This window comes from Verticillium nonalfalfae (genome assembly GCF_003724135.2).
Source record: "Verticillium nonalfalfae strain VnAa140/NRRL 66861 chromosome Unknown scaffold_166, whole genome shotgun sequence".
NCBI classification, from domain to species: domain Eukaryota; kingdom Fungi; phylum Ascomycota; class Sordariomycetes; order Glomerellales; family Plectosphaerellaceae; genus Verticillium; species Verticillium nonalfalfae.
In genome coordinates, this window is record NW_021167391.1 from 27981 (window position 1) to 50159 (window position 22179).

General features: G+C 57.0%; 6 protein-coding genes across 6 annotated transcripts; 5 read left to right on the plus strand and 1 right to left on the minus strand.

Annotated features, from left to right (window-relative positions):
* Nucleotides 1-1908: 1908 nt before the first annotated feature.
* Nucleotides 1909-2946, minus strand: D7B24_002630 (uncharacterized protein; the record flags this gene model as incomplete). The annotated part of the gene is made up of 2 exons (XM_028636832.1): nucleotides 1909-2494; nucleotides 2552-2946. 2 exons carry the CDS (start codon nucleotides 2944-2946, stop codon nucleotides 1909-1911), a joined length of 981 nt encoding a protein of 326 aa, XP_028491091.1.
* A 1059-nt stretch (nucleotides 2947-4005) lies between these two features.
* On the plus strand, nucleotides 4006-6567 carry D7B24_002631 (uncharacterized protein; the record flags this gene model as incomplete). The annotated part of the gene is made up of 3 exons (XM_028636833.1): nucleotides 4006-4752; nucleotides 5195-6406; nucleotides 6514-6567. 3 exons carry the CDS (start codon nucleotides 4006-4008, stop codon nucleotides 6565-6567), a joined length of 2013 nt encoding a protein of 670 aa, XP_028491092.1.
* A 710-nt stretch (nucleotides 6568-7277) lies between these two features.
* On the plus strand, nucleotides 7278-8752 carry ARP4 (NuA4 histone acetyltransferase subunit; the record flags this gene model as incomplete). Its single annotated transcript, XM_028636834.1, has 2 exons — nucleotides 7278-7332; nucleotides 7389-8752. The coding sequence occupies 2 exons, from the start codon at nucleotides 7278-7280 to the stop codon at nucleotides 8750-8752; spliced, it is 1419 nt and encodes a 472-aa protein (XP_028491093.1).
* Nucleotides 8753-9830: 1078 nt separating this feature from the next.
* D7B24_002633 (uncharacterized protein) lies at nucleotides 9831-13790 on the plus strand (the record flags this gene model as incomplete). Its single annotated transcript, XM_028636835.1, has 4 exons — nucleotides 9831-12877; nucleotides 12985-13041; nucleotides 13093-13287; nucleotides 13364-13790. The coding sequence occupies 4 exons, from the start codon at nucleotides 9831-9833 to the stop codon at nucleotides 13788-13790; spliced, it is 3726 nt and encodes a 1241-aa protein (XP_028491094.1).
* Nucleotides 13791-17983: 4193 nt separating this feature from the next.
* D7B24_002634 (uncharacterized protein) lies at nucleotides 17984-20045 on the plus strand (the record flags this gene model as incomplete). Its single annotated transcript, XM_028636836.1, has 3 exons — nucleotides 17984-18039; nucleotides 18115-18271; nucleotides 18327-20045. 3 exons carry the CDS (start codon nucleotides 17984-17986, stop codon nucleotides 20043-20045), a joined length of 1932 nt encoding a protein of 643 aa, XP_028491095.1.
* Nucleotides 20046-21343: 1298 nt separating this feature from the next.
* Nucleotides 21344-22080, plus strand: D7B24_002635 (uncharacterized protein; the record flags this gene model as incomplete). Its single annotated transcript, XM_028636837.1, has 2 exons — nucleotides 21344-21466; nucleotides 21592-22080. The coding sequence occupies 2 exons, from the start codon at nucleotides 21344-21346 to the stop codon at nucleotides 22078-22080; spliced, it is 612 nt and encodes a 203-aa protein (XP_028491096.1).
* Nucleotides 22081-22179: the final 99 nt, after the last annotated feature.

Sequence of the window (22179 nt, forward strand, 5' to 3'; positions counted from 1 at the left end):
TGGTTTTTTGTTGCTAATGAATGAAAAGGAAGTCCAATGTTGACGCTTGTAGTTGGCAAGAGTGATAGTAACGAACGAGGCAAACCACGTCAACGTGGGAGATGCAAAAATAAGTAAGAGAAGTGAAGTAATGAGTGATGACCAGACCTGTAGAACAACAAGAGGAGATTCACAAGCAGCGAGCAAAGAAGGGATGCCAACCGTTTTCTACTCCCACCTCAAGGTATCACTCAATGATCAACAACACATCGCACGGGCCTGGCTTGGATGCCCAGCCGTAGCAGGTTCGGCTCGGGGCCTCGCCGAACCGTCACGGTTACCTTGCCCAGGGTGATGGGTTCTCGTCGGAACGCAGTCGTCGTCCCTTGTCATCCTGCAAGAAGCTTTCGTCTTCCTTGTCGTGCACAGGAACATGGTCTCATGATCGCCGTTTCCAAACAGCCCGCTACCTTAATGACAGGATGGGGCTGGAGATGGCGGGGACAGCAGAGCGTGGTACCCAATGGATGGGTGTCTCAAGCGTGTGGGCTGCATGGTGATCAGACGACCACGCGGCAAAGCCAAGAAGAATGCCCTCGCGGCCACAGAAGCTTCCGCCCAAAGCGGATGCTGTCCGATGTGTCGACGAGTTTATTTGGACTGGGTGCCGCTAAGAGTTAAGCTTATCTGTGTGCTTTATTGCCTGTATTTCGACTTCACAGACGAAGGACGTGAGCTCCTCCACGGGCAGGAGGCAGCAGGGGTAAGGTGGCATGGCACTAATGACCTGCACGACTACGATCTCATTTCACCATTCCAAGTGTACATTGCCGCGTCAAAATACGAGCACGGCTGAGTGAAGTATCCAGTGCCAGGAGTACCGCATTGAGGGATGATGGGGTCATTGGGTGTGCCGATTTGGCTGTGGTGCCTATTTCGCGGTGTTCCGAGTAGCCAGGTGTCTCCGTAAGTACACGACTCCGACGACCTAACACTCACCTGGCAGTAAGTTCGATCATCGAGTCGACGGTTCGAGTAAATGGGGCTCATAGAGCAAGCAGCATCATCAACCATGATGGCAGCACGTGTTGTTGTCCCTCCAGTGGCGAATCAGTCCAGAAATGATATCTCAGGCTAGATGGTAGACTGTTTCCTGTCGCTGCATTCTCTTTAACTTGTATCAAAGCAACACGCTGACTTTTGATACAGACAGCCCCCGGTGCCCTCAATCACTGGGGCTTCATTGTACCTGCGGTTCGTCCCCCTTTGGTTGTGCCGTTAAGGTGAAGTGTAACTAGATCCCCTCAGCTCGAGATGCTACCTGGACCCTAGAAGAAGCTCTTTTACTCATATATTGGAGCGGGACATCTGCGCCGCAAGACTTTGAGACATGTCGGCCTACAGTCCGTGGTCACATGGTATACATTGGTTTATATCGTACGCACTCGCCACCCCGTACTGTTCTTGGTCGAGACCGACGTTCTCGATAATGAGAAGCCAGTCGCGGTCGTCTGGCTACTCGTGGCCAACTTCAAGTCCTCTGTGCTGCGTTCCTCGGCTTCGTTGCTCGGGAATCTTCCCCATACAACTAACGAGACTCCACCTTGGCCGATCCTCTGAACAGCTGTCGAGCCGACAGACCGAGCCGAAAGCGGCCTGGTGAGTTCGTATGAAGTGAATGGCCAGCTGCGTCTTGCCGACGCCGCAGAGCCCATGTAGCACTAAGACCCTCCTCCTTTTCGTTGCGACTGCGACTGCGGTACGCGTTTCTCTAGACGGGTAATGTCGGACGGCCTATCGACGAACTTGGCCGGCACAGGCACGCCGTGTAAGCTCATAAGCGTCTTATCAAAGCCAAAGTATAAAAACCAAGCAAGACGGCCAGCGAGCGTATATTACAGTATACAACTAAGTAAGATACAAGAAAAACTAGAATTGTCTCCTCGAAATACTCCTGGCACATGCCCGCATGTGCTTCAACACGTCCTGCGACGCGACATAGCGTCCCGTCGCCGCCGCAATCTCGGCCTTTTTCTTCGACTCCTCCAGGCCGATGTCCTCGAGGCCGCGGACGACGTTGAAGCGGAAGTAGCGGCCTTCATCGTCGAGGTAGGCTTTATCGCGACGAAATCGCTCCGCCGTCTTTTCTGTTTCCGTGGCGAGTACTTTGAGTGTCGCCCAGATTCCTAGCGCGTCATCACGCACCGGCCGAAGGGCGGGCAAGCCCGTGCCGATCGACACTAGACACCGCAGGTTGCCCCGCAGGCGGTCGCCCCATACGTCCCTAGCCTGGTTCCAGAGGGCGGCGACGGGGTTATTCGCGCCGAAGGCGCCGTCGACGAATTGCTCGCCAAAGGGGCCGATGGCGACGGGATCGAAAAAGGTGGTCGCGGCCGAGGTGGCGCGGCAGGCCTCCCAGACTGTAGTGCAGTCGAGCAGGTGTGTCGATCTGGGGGAGCGATAGCTCGTCAGACATACCGTGTCGGCCGTCTCCTTGCTCGTCGCGCAGACGAATCTATAGGGTTAGCAGGTAGATGATATGGGGTAGAACGTGGAAGAATGGGAGGCGTACACTCGACACGAGTCGGAAGTATCTTTCAACAGGACATTCTCATGATGGTTTGTGCGCGCGAGGATCTTCTTGACAGCCCGCTCGAGAGCCACGCTATCGAATCTGCCTTGAAGCTGACCGTTTAGTCTGATCCTGTGATTCTTCTTCTCGAAGACCTCGTCGGATAGGGCGGTGTAGGCGGCGATGCACTCGTCGACGGACATGCGCAGGCGCCCTAACATGATGGCGATCAGCCCCCCGGTGCTGGTGCCGCCGATCATGTCAAAATAGTCGCAGGGTCTAGGCGGGTGGTCAGGGTCAATAGTGGCCATGAGGCTGCGCAAGACCATGAGGGAGGAGAGGCCACGGACGCCACCCCCGTCGAGAGCGAGCAGACGGATATCGTTGGCGGGCATTTTACCGTGGAGAGGTCAGAGAAGGGAGGATAGAGCATATAGAAGCGTCCATCTGTGTCTCGACATGGCGACGCAGCCTGATCTTATAGAGAGGTGAGAGAGCGCGCGCGGCGAGCATGATGCGCCTTCTTGGCCGCATAAGCAGCCAACATGTTGCTGCCAAGCTCAACACAGCGAATCCCGCTTTCAGCGAATCCCGCTTTCTCGAGCGATCTCAGCTGAGTGAGAGGTGGATGAAACAAGATGGGCGCGTCTGTCGCTACGCGCCCTCGTCGGCCGCTTTTGCGACCGACGGATCCTGCGCCCTCTCTTCTATCTATAGAAGATCATGTTGAGTCACCAACCGCATAGACAAATGTACTCCTCTGCACGTATGTGATAGCCGACCTGTTGATGCGTGGCTCAAGAGACGTATAAACCTGCGGAGCCGTAGAAAAGGGGCAAGTTACAGGCAGGCAGCTGGAGCCAGGACCATCGTATCTTTGATCGTTTTGTCAAGCTAAAGCTTGACGCGCGGCCAGTGCACACAGCGCGACCTCTTCTTATGTATTCGAACCTCTTTTGACTGGAACAAGTATGGGTTAGGTGTAGATTGGAAGCCTTTGGTAAGTGTACCGCAGGTGGGGACCTGGTGGTGCAACTGAAAGTGCCTGGGGCCATCCGACTGCATAGGAGTTCTCGTTGCTAATAAGCGCGCTGACATGGATTGTTACAAGCAACTGGGGTTGGTGGGCTGTGTCCGACTTCCTAGGAAGTCGTTGATTGTAGTACCTGCCCGACTTCAGAACGGCTCAGTGTCGGTCGTGGTTGCAAGCAGCGGGACTCTGGGGTTGTGTATCAGGTACCTAGGTACCTAGATACCTAGATACCTAAAAAAAGAAAACGAGCCAAGCAGTGACCTACCTCTGGTGTCTTAGTTTGTATGGGGCTCGTCGCGCCCCATTCGCGGCGGGCCCATTCGGCAACCTTCACTGATGGCGACTGAAGAAGGCACTGGTAGCCAGAGCTCTTTCGCCCATCTCTGCAATCACCCATTGGCAGCTGCCATGCCATCCCGCCATGTCTCTATACTCCGAAGATGAGGACCGCGCTCCTCCAGACACCTTCTCCGATGGCTCTTTCACGGCATCGAGCCTCAGCGGCTCCGACAGCGGCAGCTTCAGCGGCAGCGAAGACGACGAATCCCCTCCTCTCCCCGTGCTCACCAACTACTTCGCGCCGCCCTTCTATGGACGCCCGCCGACGCCCTTGCCGCCGTCGCCATCCCTGACGTCGCTCCTGCGCCCCTCGCGGCCAACGACGCCTGATCCCTCCGACGACGACATTGAGCCCGTGCCCCGCGCCTCGCCCAAGGTGCCGACCTACGAATACTATGGTTTCGTCCTCTACCTCTTCTCGACACTGAGCTTCCTCGTCTACCTGCTGTGGTCGTACTTGCCGTCGCCCTTCCTGCACGTCCTCGGCATCTACTACTACCCGAACCGCTGGTGGTCGCTCGCCATCCCGGCGTGGATCACGATGCTGCTGGTGTACATTTACGTGGCGCTGGCGACGTACAATACCGAGGTCATGACGCTGCCGATGGCGTCTGTTGAGACGATTGTGGACGACACGGCACAGGTGGCTGTCATCGACAGCAAGGGCAGGATACGACACGGTGCAAAGAGGAGACAGAAAGACAAGAGGGACCGCAGGATAAACGGAGGGCCAGGACTGCACTGGAAGGAGATTTGGAACGAGGGTACCGACGCCGTTATGGACGTCCCGCTGGCAGGAGTTTGTGAGGTGCTCTATGGGGATATAGACGTGGGTGATGGGAACGGACTGCTGTGATAGAGGACTGCTGTGATCGAAGGCAGGACGGCGTACTTAGTGCAATTGAGATACCCAGGGCTGGCGACAGGATGCACAGGAACTCACGCTAAGGGAGAAGCCAGGTCAAGGAAATCGGCCTCTGCATACGAGAGAAGATTGACCAGCCTGCTCAAGGAAAAGCCATTCCGATGCCTGACCATGATCATGGAGGTAGACGTCTTGTCTTCCCTGGGCTTCCCTATTCAGGGGGCGTGGTCGCGTCGATGGTGATCCTCTCGTAGCCTAGACAGCTTCACCGTGTTGACGAGACGCAAGTTTGGCTCTAGGACCCACTTTCACCTGCTCGACTTGCTTCAGACCCAACTTGGTCCTTACGCCGCGACCTTCCTTTCTGCCACTCTCGAAGCGTTTGCGGTCTTGACCAAGTCACCAGAACTCCCCGGCAACATTGCCAAGCTCTCGGGACAAGATGGCGCCCTCCCCTCAGCAGATCGCCAGCAACCTCCTCACACCCCTCAACCTCTCCGTCACCTCCATCCGACCCCTCCAAACCCTCTGGGCTGGCTACGGCACCATATGCTCAGTTCGCGCTCGTGCCAATAACCCCGAAGCAGCTGCTGCAGTCTCCTCACTGCTCTCCACGCCTGTCACCCCGGAGACGGAGATCCCTCTCGTTCTCAAACTCATCAGCCCACCCAAGGCAAAGCTTCATGACGAGGGCCATCTGAGAAAAATCTTGAGCTACGAGGTCGAGCAGCATTTCTACACCCACCTCGCCCCGAAACTGTCAGATGACGTGGGCGTCGCCAAGTGCATCGCCTCGAGCGCAGCCGATGCGGGCGCCCTGGATGGCATCGTCGCCATGGTGCTGACCGATCTGAGGCCTCAGTACCCTGTTGCCGGGGGCAAGCGCGACGTCCTGTCGAGCGAGCAGGTAGACGCTGCTTTAGCGTGGCTTGGAAGGTTTCACGCCGAGTCTAGTGCTTGGGTTGGTGGCGAGAGGCGAGAGTATGTTCTCCCGCCGCTGCAGGAGGCTCGGCGGCGAGAGGAGGGGAATAGGGGAACCAAGGTCTGGCTGAACGGTGGATACACTTACCTTGCCACGCGCTTGGAAGAGTATGCTTCCTTGGAGGCAGATGATGATTCGGAATGGTCGGGAGCATTCTGCGATCATCATGAGGAACTCGGAGGCACTGTCGCCGAGGCCGTTGCCCAAGTGTTGAAGCCCATGGGACGGGGTTTCGAGAGCGTCATCCATGGCGACGTCAAGTCCGAGAATCTGTTTACTACGGTGGATGGTAACAAGGTGGCCTTCTTTGACTTTCAGTACGTCGGCCTTGGACTCGGGGTGTGTGATCTGGCCAAGCTGTTCACCTGTTCGGTACCTCTCAAGCTCATCACTGGCTCAGATGAGTGGCAGATCCCCATGGATGACGGGGAGAAAGAACTATTGAGGCGGTATAGAAGAGCATTGCTGAACGGGAAATGTGACGAGTCCTACCCATGGGATGACTTTGTCAGGCATTGGGAATGTGCGCTGGTGGACTGGTGCCGATTCCAGGCGAGCTGGGGGTTCTGGGGCAATACCGAGTGGTTGGAGGCGAGAGTGCGCTCTATTCTGGGCGATCAAACCTGGAGAGCCTGGGTACGAGATGAGCTTCGAAATTCTAAAGACGACCGAGGTCGTGAGAGGTTTGTTTTAGATGAAGAGGCTTGATGCCAAAGCAAAGACCATAGACCGCTGGCCGATAGGATTTCCCCTATGAGACTTACACTGTTGGAGACTTCTACCTGCTCTCCATATAGTGTAGTATTGGATATGGGTTGAACGAGATCATGCACACAATAAATGGTAAAGGGCATCACGAAAAGACGCGTACAACACTTCAAACACCTGAATCTGATCTGTTGTCTTGGTCTCGCAACGTAGATGCTCTTCAAGATTGCCCCGATCGTTGACGAAACGAAACTTCGGTCATCACAATAGATAACACCAACCCTGGAACTCGGTGTATCCTGAGAGCGCAAATTACTTGTCTTTGTGAATGCAGCTCTCGGATTGTCATGACTATCGTGTCGTGGAGAGAAGGGTTTGTAGCTACCGCTTGTGCATGAGTCGCTTGATCAGGGCGTACGGTTGATCGCGCGCTCTCTTCGACTGGATGCCAGAGCGTGATCTCTGAAAATCCAACAAACACTGAAGTTATGGTCCCAAAACGTGTAACCCAAAAGCAACTTTCTCGAAGTATTGGCATGCTGGCCATAATCCATTGACAGAGTTCCTACTTGACTTGGGGGAGATATGTAACTAAAACGAAAAGTACTTACCATAGAAACAAACTCCACTTAAGCCAGTGATGCTTTTAAATACATACATAGCTCCTTCTCCAACCTTCGTTCGCGAGCTGTGCATGCCATTTCAATGCGCTTTCCATCACCCACCCGACGCGCCACGACCTCAATTCAATTCGCGTCAAACAATCGCATCAGATCCCCTCAACACCCAAGTTGCGACGATGTCTCAGCAACCCTTGTCGTCGGCGGCGCAGCCGACCGACGTCTATGGAGGAGGTGAGCGCGCCGTCCCTCTCAATGCCCCTCCGCGCATGTTCCTAACTTGACCTTAGACGAGGTTTCCGCCCTGGTGCTCGACCCAGGTTACTGCCATACGCGCGCCGGCTTCGCGGGCGAAGACGTTCCCAAGTCCATCTTGCCCTCTTTCCACGGCCGCACGACCAACAAGGACATCCAGAAGGATTTCTTCGGTGACGAATACCTCATCGCGCGACCCGACTTCGAAGTTCGCAACTACATGAACAAGGACAGCGTGGTGGAGGACTGGGACACGGCCACAAAGATGTGGGAGTACATGTTGACCAACCAACTGCAACCATTCAAGCAGACCCCGCCCTCGAAGAACGGCCTCAACGATGATCCGAAGGAAGGCGAGGGAGAGAACGGCGAGGCCGCCGACGTGGCCATGGAGGACGTGGAGGAGCAGGAGAAGTCGCTGCAGGAGAACCCACTTCTGATGAGCGAGGCACCATGGAACACACCTAAGGCAAGGGAGAAGGCCATCGAGGTCATCATGGAGAACTGGGGTTGCCCCGCCTTCTGGATGAGCCGCACCCCTGTTCTCTCGGCCTTCGCAGCCGGCAAGGCCAGCGCTCTGGTCATCGATGTTGGTGGCGCCAACACTTCCGTCACCGCCATCCACGACGGCATGTGCCTCAAGCGCTCTATCCAGCGATCTCCCGTCGCAGGACTGTGGCTCTCGGACCAGGTCCGCCACCTTTTCGGTACGAGTGAACCCAAGATCGAGGTCGTGCCTACCTACATGGTCGAGTCTAAGACGCCCGTCGATGCCGGCGCCCCTCCGCAATTCAAGTCTCGCACCTTCCCCTTCAGCATCGACAAGTCTTTCGTCGAATACGAGAACGGACGCGTCATCACCGAATTCAAGGAGTCCGTTGTCGAGACCTGGAGGGGCCCTGGCAAATTCCTGGCGCCTCAGAATGAGGAGTATGTTCGCACGCAACCCGGACGGATCTACGAGTTCCCCAACGGCGGCAACCAGATGTGGCGCGAGCAGCGGTACCGCGTCTCCGAGGGCATGTGGGACGAAGCAGCGGCCTTCCCGACAGAGGATCTGCCCACAGTCAACAAGTCGCAGACCATTCCCGAACTCATCCGCAGTGCTCTCAACGCCGTGGATGTTGACCTGCGCCCCAACCTGCTCGGCAATATTGTCGTGACCGGCAGCACTAGTCTTCTCAACGGATTCAACGACCGCCTGAACAACGAGCTCATGGCCATGTTCCCCGGCTCCAAGATCAAGATTCACGCCGCTGGACTGACCACGGAGCGTCGCTTTGGCGCCTGGATCGGAGGCAGCATCCTGGCGAGCCTGGGCACCTTCCACCAGATGTGGATCTCGAGGAAGGAGTACGAGGAGAACGGTGTCAACATCGTGGAGAAGCGCTGCAAGTAGACGATTACGCACGGCGAGTCAATGGTGCTCCGCCTGACAGAGAGGATTGGGTAGCGGGCCCGAGAGGGGCTCACGGCGTAGTCGGGTGCGGCAGGCGTATGGAGTTGGGATGAGCAACGTGCTCACGGAACACAAAACGGCCTCGAATAGGAACGGATGTGTTTTTGTTTTTTTGCGATGTACGGATACATGGCACTAGAGTAAAGTGATTCATAAAATTGGCGTTGCAGTGCCGAGGTGACTGTTCTTGCAATCGCGTCAGTGGTATCCTGCAGCAGTCTGTGCTTGTGGGGTTGATTTGTCGACTGAAGTTGCTGCATCAATGGTCTGCGTACATTTTATTGATTTATACATTTAAATTCGCTGGGTGGGAATCGTACGGCGTGTACTCCCGAGCCAAGGCTTCAGCTACACCTTGGAACAGTAAAGCATGTTCTGACATATCCGAGTTGGGCAACTGCCTCATCCTTTCTTCTGTACACCACGCGACGAGGGTACTGTGCTCTTGGAGACTTACTACCCTAGAAATCGGGCCGTCAATCAAGTACACCTTTCCTTCGTCACGAGGCCACCTACTTGCACCTTACCAAGGCCAACCTCGTCCATTACGAACGTGTCTCTACAAATTTGTACAATTCTACACTTGAGACAGAAAACCCAAGCAGGAAGGCGGGTGTAACATACTATGGGGCAATATCTGAATCATCCCAGACCATCTTCACTTCAACAGCTACAAAGGTAGAGAAACGTCGAGACGCGGCCAGGAACAATCCTGCCCCACCCCCAGATTATCGCCCTGGCGCGTACCCACCCCTCAGCAAGCCACTAACGCCTTCTGCCTGAGGCACGCATGCAGCGACCGCGCTCCAGTCATACGAAATTCGGAGCCTCAACGTGAACTCTCCAACCTACCTACCCTGGCTTTCGTCGCCCATCGGTTGAAACGCTGTCCAGCCGCATCGCCCAACGCGCCATCGTTTTCGCGTGCTGCAGAGACGCCTTGATCAACCGGAGAGGCATGGTCTCTTGCACTTCGACATTCGCGGGCCACCTCGGAGGTGCTTGAGGCAACGACGCGATGTCTGCAAGCGAGGACGTTACGCCCGTCAACGGCGACGAGATGGACATCATCGTGCCCGATGCAGCCCCTGCCGACGCTGCTGACTCCAAGAAGGAGCCCGAATCCGACGTCGACTGGAAAGCTCAGCGAGCTGCTGATGACGAGAACATCCAGAACCTGCTTGCCAAGGCTGAGGAGGGGCAGGGCATCGGCATCAACTTCAACGACGACACTCCCTTCGACCAGACCGACAAGGCTGATAATGCCGAAGACTACGAAGATATCAGTGACGATGACCTTCCGGAGGAGGAGGAAGCGACGGGCGCAACGTCGCTATCCGTGCCCGGTCTGACAGATGATGGAGGAACGAGCAATGACACTGATGATCTTTTTGGCGATGGCCCTTCATCACCCATCGAGCCTGCTGCCGACGCCACATCACCGCGACCACATATCCATGACCCCGAGGACCCCGAGTCATATCGTGACCTCAACTTCAACACCGACCCTTCCTCGCTTGCGACAAACCAGGATCCCGACATCCCACCTCCTCCCGGCGATTCTGGCGAGCTTGTGAAACAAACATGGCCTGCGTTCGAGACCGGTATCACGTTGCGGTGGAACGAGCTACTCCCCCCCAAGAGGGCCTACCGAAAAGAGAAGAAGCCGACCAAGAAACCCAAGACTCTGATCACCAGCAAGCTTACGCTTGAACTCGCGACAGACCAAGAGAAGGCCTTCAGGGTGCCAGGGCCTGCCGCCGCTACACGAAAACAGAGGCTGATCGCAGCTGAGCTATCAAATCTGGTGGACTGTTCAGTGCCGGATCCTGAAGACGAGGATGGCAAGGAGGACGTGGAAATCGATTTCGAGTCCGATTCGGAGACTGTCGGCGGCTTCACCCTCCAGGACATCGACATGGTTTGCGATGACTGGGCGGTGCACATCGACCATACTGAAAAGGAGTTCGAGACCAAGGTCGCTGCGCAGACTGAAGCCGAGAACGTCACAGGTCACAAGAGGGCTGCAGTCGACGATGACCAGTCGGACGACGATTGGGATGCACTATTCTTGAAGGATGACAACGCTGTACAGCCTCGCAAGAAAGTCCGGATTCCCCTTCCGGCTGGCTTGCCCGACATCTCCCGTTTCACGGCGCCATCGTTTGACTTGTTCCAAGAGATGACGAAGCGTGGCGCGAAACGAGTCGTCCTCGACATGAACGATCCTTATCTGCTGCTTGAAGAAACGGAGTCTCAGCGAGGTCCCAAGCGCCAGCGCACCGAGAAGACGCTCATTCGTATGGCGAGTGGGCACTCGAAGCCTGACATCTTCCAGCGCTTCAACTTGTCAAATGACGAAGCATACGAAGCCCTCAAGGAGAACCACAAGCACAAGGTCAGAGCGACGCTGGGCAACCTCGGTGTCGAGCACAGTATGCCTGCCCTGAGACTAGCCTGGCCGTACTACAAGGTCAAGCTGGACATTCGCGGCCACGGCTATCACCGACCTAACTTCCGTTTCAACAAACATGAGAGGCAGACAATTAAGTTCGACAAGCTTACATACCACAAACGGAAAACTAAGAAGGGTAAGGCCCACGAGGTTTTTCAATCCACCAAGGACTTGGGTATCACCGACAACTGCACGGCTGTCCTGTTCGAATACTGTGAGAGAACCCCGCCCGTCCTCTCTAATTTTGGCATGGGCAACCGTGTGATCAACTACTACCGCAAACGACAAGTGGACGAAGAAGAAGTGCCCCCAAAGATGGATGTTGGCGAATCTCACGTACTGCATCCGGAGGATAGGTCGCCGTTTGCCATCTTTGGTGAGGTCAAGGCTGGCCAGACCATGCCCACGTTGCACAATCAAATGTATCGGGCGCCAATCTTTAAACACCAGCCACGGTCCACCGATTTTCTCTGTGTTCGCAGCTCGACTGGCGTGGAAGGCTCAAAGTGGTATATTCACAACATTGACCATCTCTACGTCGTCGGTCAAACATTCCCATCGGTAGAAGTCCCCGGCCCCCACAGCAGGAAGGTCACGAACGCTTCAAAGAACAGGATCAAGATGATGTCGTACCGCATGATGAGACGCAGCCCCCACAGTGTGGTCAACCTAGCGGATATCACAAAACACATTGCTGAATCGACGGACGCTCAGAACCGACAAAAGTTGAAGGAATTCCTCGTTTATGCCAAGATGGACAAAGGACAGTGGAAGCTGAAGCCTGGCGAGACGCTCATGGACGAGGCCGGTATTCGTGCAATGGTCAAGCCCGAGGACGTATGTCTTATTGATGGCATGCAGCTGGGCATGCAGATTCTGGAAGACGCCGGATTCGACCCCAACAACGTCAATCTCGACGAAGACAATGATGACGTTGAAGAGGAGGACGATGATCGTACTGCCAAGGGTGGAAAGAAGGCTGCCGACAAGAATGAAGACAAGTTGGCCGATAAGATGGCCCCTTGGAAGACAAGCAAGGCTTTCATAGATGCTTGTGCCGGCAAGGCGATGCTTAAGCTGCACGGAGAGGGTGACCCTACTGGCCATGGCCTTGGTTTCAGCTTCATACGAACGTCGATGAAGGGCGGCTACATTGAGACGGTTCAGAAAGGTGGATCGCACACAACGGCGGCTGACGCCATGGCAGCACACCCGGATGCCATGCGCAAAGCTTACAACGGGCATGCCTACAATGTCAAGGAGCAGGAGGTCATGTACAAGAAGGGCATCCATGAAATTTGGGAGAAGCAGAAGGCCAGCCTCGGCGATGGTTCCGAGAAGGACGATAGCCTCGTTGTCCCCCCTCCGGCCGATGAGGACGATCGCTTCAACACGCACGTGTCGCAAACGCCTGCGCATGTGGATGAGGGGGCCAGTCAAATTACCGGATTGACGTCCAACAGCCGCACCCACCACAAGCGCCTCAAGATCACCCGGGACGTCAAGGGTGAAGACGGCACCATTGAGCAGCGTGTTGTGATTCTTGACGACCCTGTCATCATCGATCGGTACATCAAGCGCAGGAGAGAAAAGGAACTCGATGAGTTGAAGTACGCAGCAACCAGACGACTCCCCGCTACCCCCTTTCCCATGGACCCATTCTCGGGTCTCGAGTTTCCTCTCTGGGCCATGCCAGCTGACATTGCCGCTTTTTTAGCATCTACGAAGGACACCCAACCGGACACCATGTGGAAGACCGCCGCACGTTGGCTGAGTACGCATTATCCTTCTGTAGATGCTGATCAATTGGTTAACCACCTCGTAGAATCAACAAGGAGCTGGAGAGGCTCAACCGTAACAAGGCCCGAAGAAAGGCTAGAGAGTCACAAAAGGGCATTCACCACCCCAAGTCGGGCAACGGCGGGGACGGTGGATCCCCCGAGCCCGACAAGGTCGCGACAGGAACGAGCCGAAAGTGCAACAACTGTGGCCAGGTCGGCCACATCAAGACCAACAAGAAGTACGAACCCCTCTTCTTTTACCCACCATGTCCCCTCCCCTCCCCCTACCCCTCGCCCCCTTACCCCATGGCCAAGGGCCGACCCCGTTGTCGAGTTTCGTTCCGTGAAAAACAGGTCGCGCAAGCCCTCTGCGCGTGAACAGCTGCCTCCTCCCTGGAACACGAAGCCCTTCAAGTTTCCATGCAAGGTCCTGCAGCGCTCCCTCGACAAGATGAAAAGACAAACCGTAGCCACTCGAGCGGCGGCCAACGCGAAACGTCTGGAAGAAGCGAAACAGGCGGTCGCCGCGGCCACTGCGAGGCTCAAGCTCGCATCGCAGAGGCCGGCAAAACCTGCCCCGCCTACCCCGGGCTTGGCTCGGACGAATCCAATGCCACCGTCAAAAGTGGGCGGGTTCAAGAACACCATGACTCTCGACCGGCAGCCCAAACGCCAACGCCCATCGGAGCGCCCGGTGGAGGCTGCGTCGAACAAGAGGCACAAACACAGAAACAAGCATTAAGCATACAGCAAGGACCAACAGATGAGGGCCTGTCAACCCGCTCGGGTGATCAGATTCATTCTATCTGACGCGGCCTCGTCTCAGCCCCAGCGGGCTTCGGAGACTGACATGTTGTTTTACATTCACCATTTCAGATGACATGGCCGTGCCACTAAAGAAAGGACGAATGCTAACAGTCATACTTTTCAAGGTTGTGCCCCATGCTTAATGGTACGATGAAGCCCGAGAACAGCATGGCAGAGCACGGTGGCTTCGGGGCTTTCACTGGACCGGCGACGAACGCCGGCTCGCCCTGAGCGGCGAATGAACGACGACATTTGGCTGGTACACATATTGTAAAGATACGAAGGAAATGGACAGGTTGCTGAGCATACTGGAATCGGGTTCAGCGGGATTAGGACCAGCAGCAGCATTGCGAGAACGGGGAGGGGGCAGTTCGGTCCTCAGCTGAAGAAAGAAAGGCCCTTGATCAGAGCCTGGCTGGGGCGACACCGAGTGAGCGAGCGTGCAATGGCGTTTCGGGGCCAAAAAAAAAAGGGGGGAGGCGAAGGGGAGCAGGCAACTGGATGGTTGTCCTTGATACGGCCTCAACGCTTCTCACCCCACCTTGGCTGGACGGGGAGTTTGTTTATGTTTAGCATACCGCGCCTTGCGCCGATTGGCATCATGGGCTTGTTCATAATTTGCAGCAGCAGAGAGGAAGAGAAGAAAAGAAGGCATATATCTACACGCCTCGCCCCACCATGCGACTGAGCGCTGACGTCTGATGAAGTTGCAACGATAGGATTAGAAGTAAACAAGCAGGCAAAGGGGTGCGGGACCATGTTTGGAGGTCAGACGTCGCGGGAGGAGACGGGGCAGTGGGGATTGAAGGGACTCACTGGAATGAAAGAGGAACGGCGAACATGGGGCGGGGGGGCAGGTCAGGGTCCTCTAGCTACCTTATCTTAGACGCAAGGGGCGAGGCAAGCCAGGGTTGTCGAAGGGGAGCGAGTGGAGTGGGAGTTTCGCGCGAACTGGTCTGGGCGGCTGTCAGTGACCCTATCAAGTCTTGATCAGACGCCTGTCAGCAGCGATTCGATGTGTTCTTGTCAAAATGACGAGTTTCGACGGGCTGGTTTGGTTCCTGGTGGGAGGGGAGGGTATCCTAGGCCTATTGGTTCTGGATCAAAGTTGAGATGCCGCGCTTCTTCTCGAACGATCATAAGCAGCGATGAGATGAAGGTCCTGCTGCGCGCCACGCGGCGCGTCTTCAGCCTGAGGCACCGTGATCTTATCCAGCAGTCGAGGTTACAGTTGCAGTTGCAGTTGCAGTGGTGGCCCTGTTGGTGTCAATCGGGCAGGTCGCTTGGCTTCGCTTGGATCTTTTACCCACGCGAGAGGGGCCCGAGGCAAAAGGCTAATTGGTGCGATGCGGGAAACGTCGCGTGGGCGGGGAGTGCAGTTTGCTTGCTTCTTGGTGTGGATGCGACGGGATGTATTTTTAGAACTATTTTTGGCTCACAAGTGCCGGGGGGGTAGGGAAGGGAAGGGAACGGACGGACCTGACAGAGACCTAGCGGGCGGCCGGGCGGGCCCAGCGGACGACGCAGCGCATCTGTGAATCTCTCTCGTTCAACCGGGGGGGTTCTCTGCACCAATGACGAGCTCGTATGCAACGGAGGAACGACATGGTTCTGACCGGTCGACAGGCGCGGGAGCGAGGGGAGGCTCTCCTACCAGGGCAAGCTGGTGGTGGTGGTGGTGGGGATGATCTGGTTCATCATCAAGCTGCAGGCACGGTGTCTGATGGTTGATGTTGGTCGTGCTTGTCCCGGGCACTGCCCCACGGCAGACGCTTTTAGCGTCGTTGCCGCGGCGCTTAAAACGCTGTCTTGTTGCGTCTTCGGTGTGAAAGTATGGGACGTCGTCGCCTTTTGGTGTGGGGGGGAGACGACATGAGACTGAAGTGAAGATTGTAGTTTCTGGGGGTGCGGGCAAATCGGTCCTTTCCGCCAGGACACACACCTCGTAGCAAGGGTTGTGGGCTGGTAGATGCAAGCTGCGTCTTCTGTTTGGGTGGGCAGTTGAAGCCTTCCCACCAGTGTGTCACATGCAGGCTGACAAGAATGGCATCAAGTTCTGTCGTCAACATTGTATCACCGATCACTGAGTGTTCGCGCTGTTGCCTGGTTCCATCATCAGTGAACCCATGCTGGGACCTCGTCATACCTTTTCTTCCTGCCTTCTTTCTCTCTGTCTCCCCCCCTGGACAGTCTTGGTATGCTTCGTATCAATCCTCGTTGCCGCCCGATGGCAGGCTGACCGTCATGTCTGCGTCTCTACCCGGACCAGTCACACGTCGTAGCCATGACACCCTCAGTACCGTCAGCCTTACGATCTGGAAGATTGCCGGGAAAGGATGAGAACGACCCGTGGGACACAGCCGAGCAGTCAAGCCGTGTGTGCCTGCATGCTGAACCTGTGCCGGCTCCGGTTCCGATGTAGACACCCAATGAGAGAGGCATGGAAGCAGAGATGGAAGGCTGATGTGAGAGAGTGAGCCCAATGAGAGGTGACACCAACGATGACGGATCGACGGACAATTGGATTGTGTTCAGACGAGACCGATGAAGAGGATGGCTACTGCGGTCGTCCAAGGCTGTCGCTGCGGTCGTCCACGACGTGCCTGATGTTGTGCAGGTACAGGACAGGGCAGCGCAGGGCAGACAAGGCATGGGTGAGGGAGTGAGCACGGTGGCACATCTCAACCTGTACCCCGGCGATGGCGATGGGGGTGTCGTGATAGTGCTGTTGTCTGGTGTCTGGTGTTTGAGGAGGTCATCGTTGGCTGCTCACACTCTGGGAGCCTGCCTGCTTGCTTGCCTGTGCGTTCGACATGGCGAATAGACTGTCCTTGTCACTGTCGGAGCCTGCTGGTACTGTCGGAGCGCTGCTGCTGGCGATTGTAAATAGCACATGGCAGGTCGAGCTTTGGCCTGTTTGCTATTCGCGCACGTCGTGGAGATGGAGGTCAGTGTGTAGGTATCTGATGGTGACCTGAAGCCCGCGATCAGCACGTCAAGCGGCCGGCGAGGACGGGAGGGCATGCGCGCTTGACGTGCGTGACAGGAGGCAGGGAGCTCCGCACCCAGGAACCCCGGGGTTCTAGGGTTCTAGGGGCCCCAAGCCCAGGGCACCTGGGGCACCTGGGGCACCACCGCTGGCACCACCGCTGGCACCACCGCTGGCACCCGCCCAGGGACCCCGACAGTCTGGGTGGTCGCGCTGTAGGTGTCTCACCACGAGAAGCTCAGAGACAAGAGACTTCTGGCACCTTTCCGAGGCGGGGTTAGCCTGCGGGACACTGAGACCAAGCTACAGTGCTGGCGTGTCGACGGTGACGACGGGCACGGTATGCCTGTCTCACGAAGAGGCGTCAAGTCACAGTGCGCACGAGACGGATAATGGCAGCTGTTCGCAGTTGGCAATCCCCACCCCGGCCACGCCCGTTTCATTCGCGCAGCACCTTGCACCTTGCACCTGGGCCGCACCCTTCACCCATTCCACCCCCGCTGTCCCGCTGCCCACTGCCCACTGTCCGCCGCACCCGCCCTTCTTCTTCCCTTCCATCTTTCTCTCTGCCTGATGCTTCCAACAACCTTCACGTCTATTATTAGCATCACCTTCAGCCCCATCGACTGCTGCAAGACAGAACACCAAGTCCACCGAGAGCTTGTCCCATGTCCGCTGTCGAGATCGACGTATGTTTGATGCCCTTGCCGCCTTCCTGTCCGCTTTGCTTAAGATACCCTGCCTGGCCGGACCTTCTGCTGACGATTGCTTCCCGTTGTCGCGACAGCCCTCGATCACGGATCCTCGCCCGTCGACCTGACCTCGGCCAGCCAGTTGCGCTTTCGCGACCGATCCTTCGTTTTTCACCCTGCCCAGACACCAGCTCGACCTCGTTTGCCCGTCACTAGCGCGTCGAAGCTTTCAACGACCTCGCCGCCGCCGCTGTCGATCCTGGCGCAAAACTTGGCAGCCCCAGTCGTCCCCGCGAGCCTCGAAGAAATCTTGCGACGATTTCAATTGATCCTGTGCCAGCCGCGCCGCGCACCACCTGCTAGCCACCAGCCAGCAGCTCCTTCGCCCCTCTTCCATCCTTCACACCCCACCACATCGTCGCGTTATCGACACGACGCACCGGCGACATGGGTCGAAGGAAGATTGAGATCAAGGCCATCAAGGATGACCGCAACCGCTCTGTGTATGTCCCCTCCCCGGAAAAAGAAATCGCCATGCGACGACCCTCGATAGCTGACTGTGCGCGCGCGCGAGATAGCACCTTTCTGAAGCGAAAGGGTGGCCTGTTCAAGAAGGCGCACGAGCTTTCCGTTCTTTGCTCCGTTGACGTTGCTGTCTTCATCTTCGGCAACAACAAGAAGCTGTACGAGTACTCGTCGACTGACATGCGCGAGATGATCACCCGTTACACATATGTGAGTTTTCTCCCGACGATCAATGTCCGAGACCACTTCACTGACAGCTCCGCAGCATGGTGGACCAACCGAGCACAAGGGTCCTTCAGACTTCAACGGCGGCAACGACGAGGAGGAAGAGGAAGACGACAACGGCACCCCGCCGATCCGCGAGTCCATGGAGCCCCAGATGCTACCGCCGCACTTCCAAGGCCAGCCGGGCTTCCCCCACATGAGGCATCACGAGCCATCAGCCTCACCGCCCATCAACGGCATGCACTTTCAGCAACACCCTGGTCAGCCCGGACCTCGCAGCCACACACCCCAACCCCAGATGGGATCTCGCCCTGCCTCCAGACAAGACATTCGCCGGATAGGACAGCAGCAGCAACCACCTCCTCTCCCTCAGCAACAGCCTGTCAACGGCTATGCCTTTATGCCCAATCCCGCCATCTACACTCCGCAGAACCAACAGAACATGCAGCAGCACGGCATGCCTCAGCAAGGTCCTCAGTACCCGGCCTATCCCCCAAACCACCAGCCGCAGCCACATCAGCAGCATCAACAGCATCAGCAGCATCAGCAGCAACAGCAACAGCAGCAACAGCAACAGCAACAACACATACAATACCTAGAGGACCAGCGGCGAGCCTCGATGCCGCCAGCGTACCCGCAGAACCCGCAGGGCCCTCAAGTCTCACGGATCTCGCCTTCACCTCCGCAGCCACACGCGCAGCAGCTGCCACAGCAGCACCAGCAGTCTATTCACGTGTCACCACCCCCGCCGCAACCACAGCAACTTGAACCGCAGCATCATCAAGAAGGCGCCATGCTCGCACCGACGGAGCCTGTAAAGCAAGAATCCAGGGACAAGCCGCGCGCTCCGCTGCTGAACACAGACTACGCCATCAAAAAGATGCCGCAGCGCAAGCAACACAGCATCTTCACTCCGATTGACGAAAACCGGTCTATCCTGTCACAGCATCTTGCTTCTTTCGCTGCAGCGGATTCGTCGGCCTCCAAGTCGGACGCCGGCGTCAAGATCGAAAGTGTCAACCGGTCTCAGTCGGTAGACGTTGGCGCGGTTTCGAGGACAAACGGCCACACCAGCTCGCCTCCGCTCCCTCATCAATCCGACGCCCAAGGACCGGGCAAGGGACGCAATGTGTCCATTGCGGCTATTCCCGAAACCACTTTTACGCCTCCATCGCGATCCAACAGCATGAAGCTTGGCAGCCTTGGCGGCGGTGGAGGGGCGCGGCCTCGCCTTCGAGTCGAAATCCCCGACGAACCGTCTGACGAGCAACAGACTGCCACTGGTGCTTCCGAGACGCAGTCGCCACGGACGCAAGCTGATCCTGCCGCAACACAAGCGGCCCGGCGGCCGGAAGGCCAGGCCTCCAACAACATGGTCCTTCCACCGCCCTCCCCTTCTGCATCGGCCTTGCTCTCCGCGGGTGCAACAGGCCCGCCGAATCCGTTCGCGCGACCGGCGCCGCAGCAAAACAACAACATGAACATTGACACACCGGTCTCCGCCCTCCCGTCCCGGTTCCTCAACAACGAGTTCTTGCCCAGCCCAAGCAGCTTCGACACGTACTGGTATCAGCGCGGCGGCAACGACAGCAACACGTTGCCGAGTCCGCTAAACTTTGCGACTCCCGTGGTGGGACAGGGCCCCAGTTTCCTGCGAGAGGACAACCCGCCGATCGCAAAGCGCAAAACGCCTGAAATCGGCAGCGGCGAAAGCGCAGACACGGGCGGGGACGCAAAACGCCCCAAGGTCGAGTCCTAAGTGGACATGTGATCATTCTTCATCTTTTTTTTTCGAGCCATCTAACGCCGCGTTTGGGAAACATCATATCCTCATTTGCTGCTCCTGGCGTATTTTCTGGTTCCATGATACCAAATCTCATTCTTTCTTCTTTTCATCAACAGAGACGGCGTTTAGCGTGGTCATTCCGATTGATGAAAAGCTTCGGCGGCACAACTTGATGTGGGTTGCTGCATGTCAACCCTTTTTGAATTCCGTACTGCATGGCAAAGCGATGCATCGTGGGACGCGTTTGCGGAGGGTTTCACTTCTTCTAATCAGAACATTTTGTCCCCTTTCCCCCTTCTCTCCTCTTCTCTCTTTCTCCCAATATATTCGGGTGGTCTCGGTCGACTCGGTGCCAAAAGGACGGATGATGTGGGCACAAGGATGTATGAACAACACGGCATGATGATCTGCCGCAGTTTTGTGAGGAACACTTGGGCAACCCTGGACGATGCGGCAGGCGGAACGGGACGGCTTTAGGCGTTTTTGTTTGGCTTGACGCTTGGTGACGCTGTAGACAATCAAATCCCTGTACAAGGCAGCCTGAGTATTGACAATGCACAAGGATTATGGATTGCCAAGTTGGGCTGCCGCCTCGCCGTAGTGGTTGACTCGATGGCTGATGAAAGACGAGATGGACGGGTTGCAGAGAGGGCCAAGCGCCAAGTAGACGTTGCCTGGCCACGGAGTCGTGGCCGAGCGCGACCGAATCGGATGAGGACGGTCTTCTAACAGCCTTCGCGGCGCCTCGGATCGCTGGGCCCCCAGCAAATGAAACACGTCCTGCCGCAACCCTGTCACGGCATTCCTCACCCCGCCACGCAAGCCTTTTGGAAGCCACTGACGAGCTGTAGCAGCGACCCCCCAAACACGCGCGCTTGACCATCCAACGACCAAGGCTGGCCTTTCTTGCCCCCCCAAACTCTCACACCTTGGACTTTGCCTTCCCTTTCCCATCGAGAACCCTTTGCCCGTGGGCTGCCTCTCGCCTTCCACCTCTCGCCTTCCACCTCCGAAACATCGATGCTTTAAACAACCCTTTACACCCACTGCTATACGCCCATCCTCTATCGGTCCCATACCTTCCAGACCTCAGATTCCTCCGCACGCCCCGATTCAGCCACAAACCGGGCTGCCAGTGCGCCCCCTATACGCAGCTCGACGACGCTGGTCGACAGCGCCACGCTCTTCTCAGCAGCCGCGTTCGCCAACGGAGAACAGCTCGTGTGATTCGCACCCGGTCCACCGACACATCGTCACGAGCCCTGGCGAAGATGCATCTCTTCGCAGCAGCAGCAGCAGCAGCCCTGCAGGCCCGGCAGACCGTCAACGAAGACCTACCGCCCAGCTTTGACAGAGACGACGACGACGACTACTACCACTGGTGGTACAGCCGAGTACGTCGAGTAACTCCATGCCTGCCTTTCATACCTCCTTGCATGCCTCCTTTCATGCCTCCTTGCATGCCTCCTTGCATGCCTCCTTGCATGCCTTCGCCAGTTCCCGCTAACCACGTCTACAGGAGGGCCGCATCGTAAAATGGTCCCTCTTCCTCGCCTTCTTCCTCCTCCTCATGGGCTACCTCATCGGCGGCTACCTCCACGCCAAGCGTCGCCTCAAGAAGGGCCTCCTGCCCCTCGCCTACCACCGCTGGATGGTCCGCCGCGCCGTCCTCGCCCAGGTCGACCCCCGCTACGGACGCCCCCACCAGCAGCCGGCCTACTACGCCACCTACCGCCCCGGCTACGGCGAAGCCTACGCGCAGGGCCAGGGCCACGGCGGCTACGGCATGCAGAACATGCCGCCCCCGCCGCCCATGTATGACCCCTCCTCGGCGAGGCCGCCCATGTATGTCCCGCCCGAGGGCGGGAGCAAGGTCGACCCGTCGCAGACATATGGGCGTGAGAGCTATGCGCCGCCGGCTGGGCCGCCTCCACCTCAGCAGCAGACGGGCGTCGCGACGAATACCACGGGGAACACGAATCCGTTTCTCGATAGGCCGCAGGCGTGAAGAGATGGGCGGGGTTGAGATCAGGTTGACGGGATGACATGATGAAGATGAAGGGTGGGGATTTCGGGTCAAGCTGCACTCAAGTCATTCCCTGTCGCA